General features: G+C 42.3%; 1 protein-coding gene across 1 annotated transcript; it reads left to right on the top strand.

The window, feature by feature from the left end:
• Positions 1-827: 827 nt before the first annotated feature.
• Positions 828-2083, top strand: LOC140208207 (hemoglobin subunit alpha-like). The gene is made up of 3 exons (XM_072276716.1): positions 828-1046; positions 1275-1482; positions 1757-2083. The coding sequence occupies exons 1-3, from the start codon at positions 952-954 to the stop codon at positions 1880-1882; spliced, it is 429 nt and encodes a 142-aa protein (XP_072132817.1). The 5' UTR covers positions 828-951; the 3' UTR covers positions 1883-2083.
• The last annotated feature ends 550 nt before the right edge of the window (positions 2084-2633 follow it).

Raw genomic sequence — 2633 nt, 5'->3', positions numbered from 1 at the left:
CTGCTCAGTCACGCTAGTTATCTGATGTCTGGCAATGAATGAAGGAAATTTTGTTCCAAATGAGCTTTAGGAAGAATTCAAAATCATTTGCTTTGGCTGCATAATTCTGATATCAGAAGCCAACTTCATCACTCTCCCTTTCGCTGTTTGATCAGGTCTGTAACCTCAAACCTGACCTGAGTTTCCTTCTCTAAATGTGCTTGTAACATCAGCTCAGTTCTCCCATGTCTATGTAATTCCAGAACAATACTGCAAAGTTGCTCTGGCCATCCTCACGTTTTAGACCTTAAATAGACTAGGGCATAACCAAATCCTTCAGCTGTTTGCTAATACACATTATTTACGTGATTCTAGACCAACACACTTCCTGGTCCAATATGGTTACATTAACATTCATTTTGCCCAGTCAGTTTCTGTGCAGCGTACGCAGCAGGCATCTTGAGAATTTTGGAAAACCAAGTCTCCCTGCACACTGAGGTTAGACAGTTGTGAAATAAAAAAGACTAAAGGTGAGGAGGATGAAGTTGAATGGGTGAATTCAGTGTAATATCCAGGCAAAAATAACAATAAAACGAAATAAACTTATTATATCAGGGTTAGTTTGAAAACGCATATAGAGTAATGGATGTTTTTCTACATTTACTGATAACTTATACGGAAATATACTAAGTTTTTGCAAAAGCGCTTCAAATGAAATATATTAAGGTGGTGTTTATCTTTTAGGAAACAGGATATCCTTGCTAACGGTCGTATGTGAACCGGACAACTGGCTGCCGTTCCCATTGCCTCTTATCATTATATTACATAGACCATGAATCAGGACCCACAACCAATGGGAAAAGTGGGGCGGAGAGGGTGCGGCTCAGCGCGAATTGCAGTAAGTACGGACACATCAAGCCAGAGGCATCTCCTGGTTATTGAGAGATCTGAAAAGGCGAAAACTCTGCAACAATGGCATTCTCTGACAGCGAGAAACAGATTATGGAAGAAATTGGCAACCACATAAAGGCAAATGCTGAAGCTTGGGGTGCGGATGCTTTAGTCAGGTAATTTTCTTAGATTCATAGTATAATTAATGCATTTTCAGCTATTATTTGTAATCGGTAACATGTCTTTGCATTTCCCTATACAAAGACATTCTCTGTATAGAATTGAAGATTTTCCAAAGTAGTGCGATTGCTGGTCCGAAGAAAAATTAAATTTAATTCTAGGCGAGATGTAGTGTATATTGTGTCTGCAAATAATTTCTGCCTTCACTTTCCATTTTTCTGAAGGTTGTTTAAGGTCTATCCTCAAACTAAGAAAAATTTCAAGAAATTCACTGGCTTCGAAGACTGTGACCCATCGGTCAGAAATCACGGTCGCCTGGTAATGAACGCATTGGCGGATGCAGCCCATGATGTGGACCACATGGGTAAACACCTGGAAGGGCTTGCCATTGAATATCGTGAAGAACTGCAGATGGATCCTCATTACATTCACGTATGTAACAATTTTATAGAATCTTAGTAATTGTTATTACATAAACTATGATATTATAATTAGATCAGCAACTCTGAACTTTCAAATTTATTCAGTTGAAATCCCAGCAGTCTGGAAATGTCATCTTCGTCAGCTTAGCTGGGAATATTTTGTCCTGTTGCATTATACATAGGAAAGCATTCAAAGGACAAACAATCAACGCACTTTTAATGGGTAAATTCAACCGTTGAGAATATTAACACCAGCCTATGCTATTTACTTTTCACTTTTACAGCTGCTCACCAATTGTATCGTACTCACCCTGGCCATTCACTTGCCTACGTTCACCCCTGCATACCACTGTGCAGTTGGTAAATTTCTTAAGGTGGTCTCGGATGAATTGAGCTCCAAATACCAGTAAAGACGCAATCAACCAACCATGGTGAATGACAGCAAGATCATCACTTAAATCTCCTCCTGTGTGTTTTCTCACGCTGTCTGCTAATAAATCATTAGTCCTGTAAACACAAAATAATCTGCCGATGTTGTTGTCAAAGGAACACTCACAATGCGCTGGAGGAACTCAGCGGGTCAGTCAGCATCAGTTGAAAAGATTAGTCGACGTTTCGGGCCGAAACCCTTCGTCAGGACTGAAGGAAGAATTTTGGGGAGGGTTTGAAGAATGCTGGTAGTAGAAAAAAAAAACAGTAATTTGAAAGACAGAGGGGTGGGGGAGGGGAAGCAGGGAGGTGATTGGCAGGAGAACAATGCGCAGCAGTAGAAGGAGGTGGAACTATGAGGGAGGTGGTGTGAAATAGGGATAGAGGAAGGGAAGGGGTGGGAATTACTGGAAGTTGGAGAATTCTATATTCAAACCAAGGGGCTGGAGACTACCTAGATGGTATATGAGGTGTTGCTCCTCCAACCTGAGTTTAGCCTCATCATTGCAGTAGAGGAGGCCGTGTATGGACAGATCTGAATGGGAATGGGAAGCAGAGTTGAAGTGGGTGGCTACCGGGAGATCCTGTCTGTTGTGGCGGACGGAGCGGAGGTGCTCGACGAAGCGGTCCCCCAATCTGCGTCGGGTTTCACCGATGTAGAGGAGGCCGCACCAGGAGCACCGGATGCAATAGATGACCCCAACAGACTCGCAGGTGAAGTGTTGCCTCACC

This window comes from Mobula birostris, chromosome 13 (assembly GCF_030028105.1).
Source record: "Mobula birostris isolate sMobBir1 chromosome 13, sMobBir1.hap1, whole genome shotgun sequence".
Classification (NCBI taxonomy): domain Eukaryota; kingdom Metazoa; phylum Chordata; class Chondrichthyes; order Myliobatiformes; family Myliobatidae; genus Mobula; species Mobula birostris.
The sequence above is the reverse complement of the archived record's forward strand: the minus strand, read 5'-3'. Positions and strand labels throughout refer to the sequence as shown.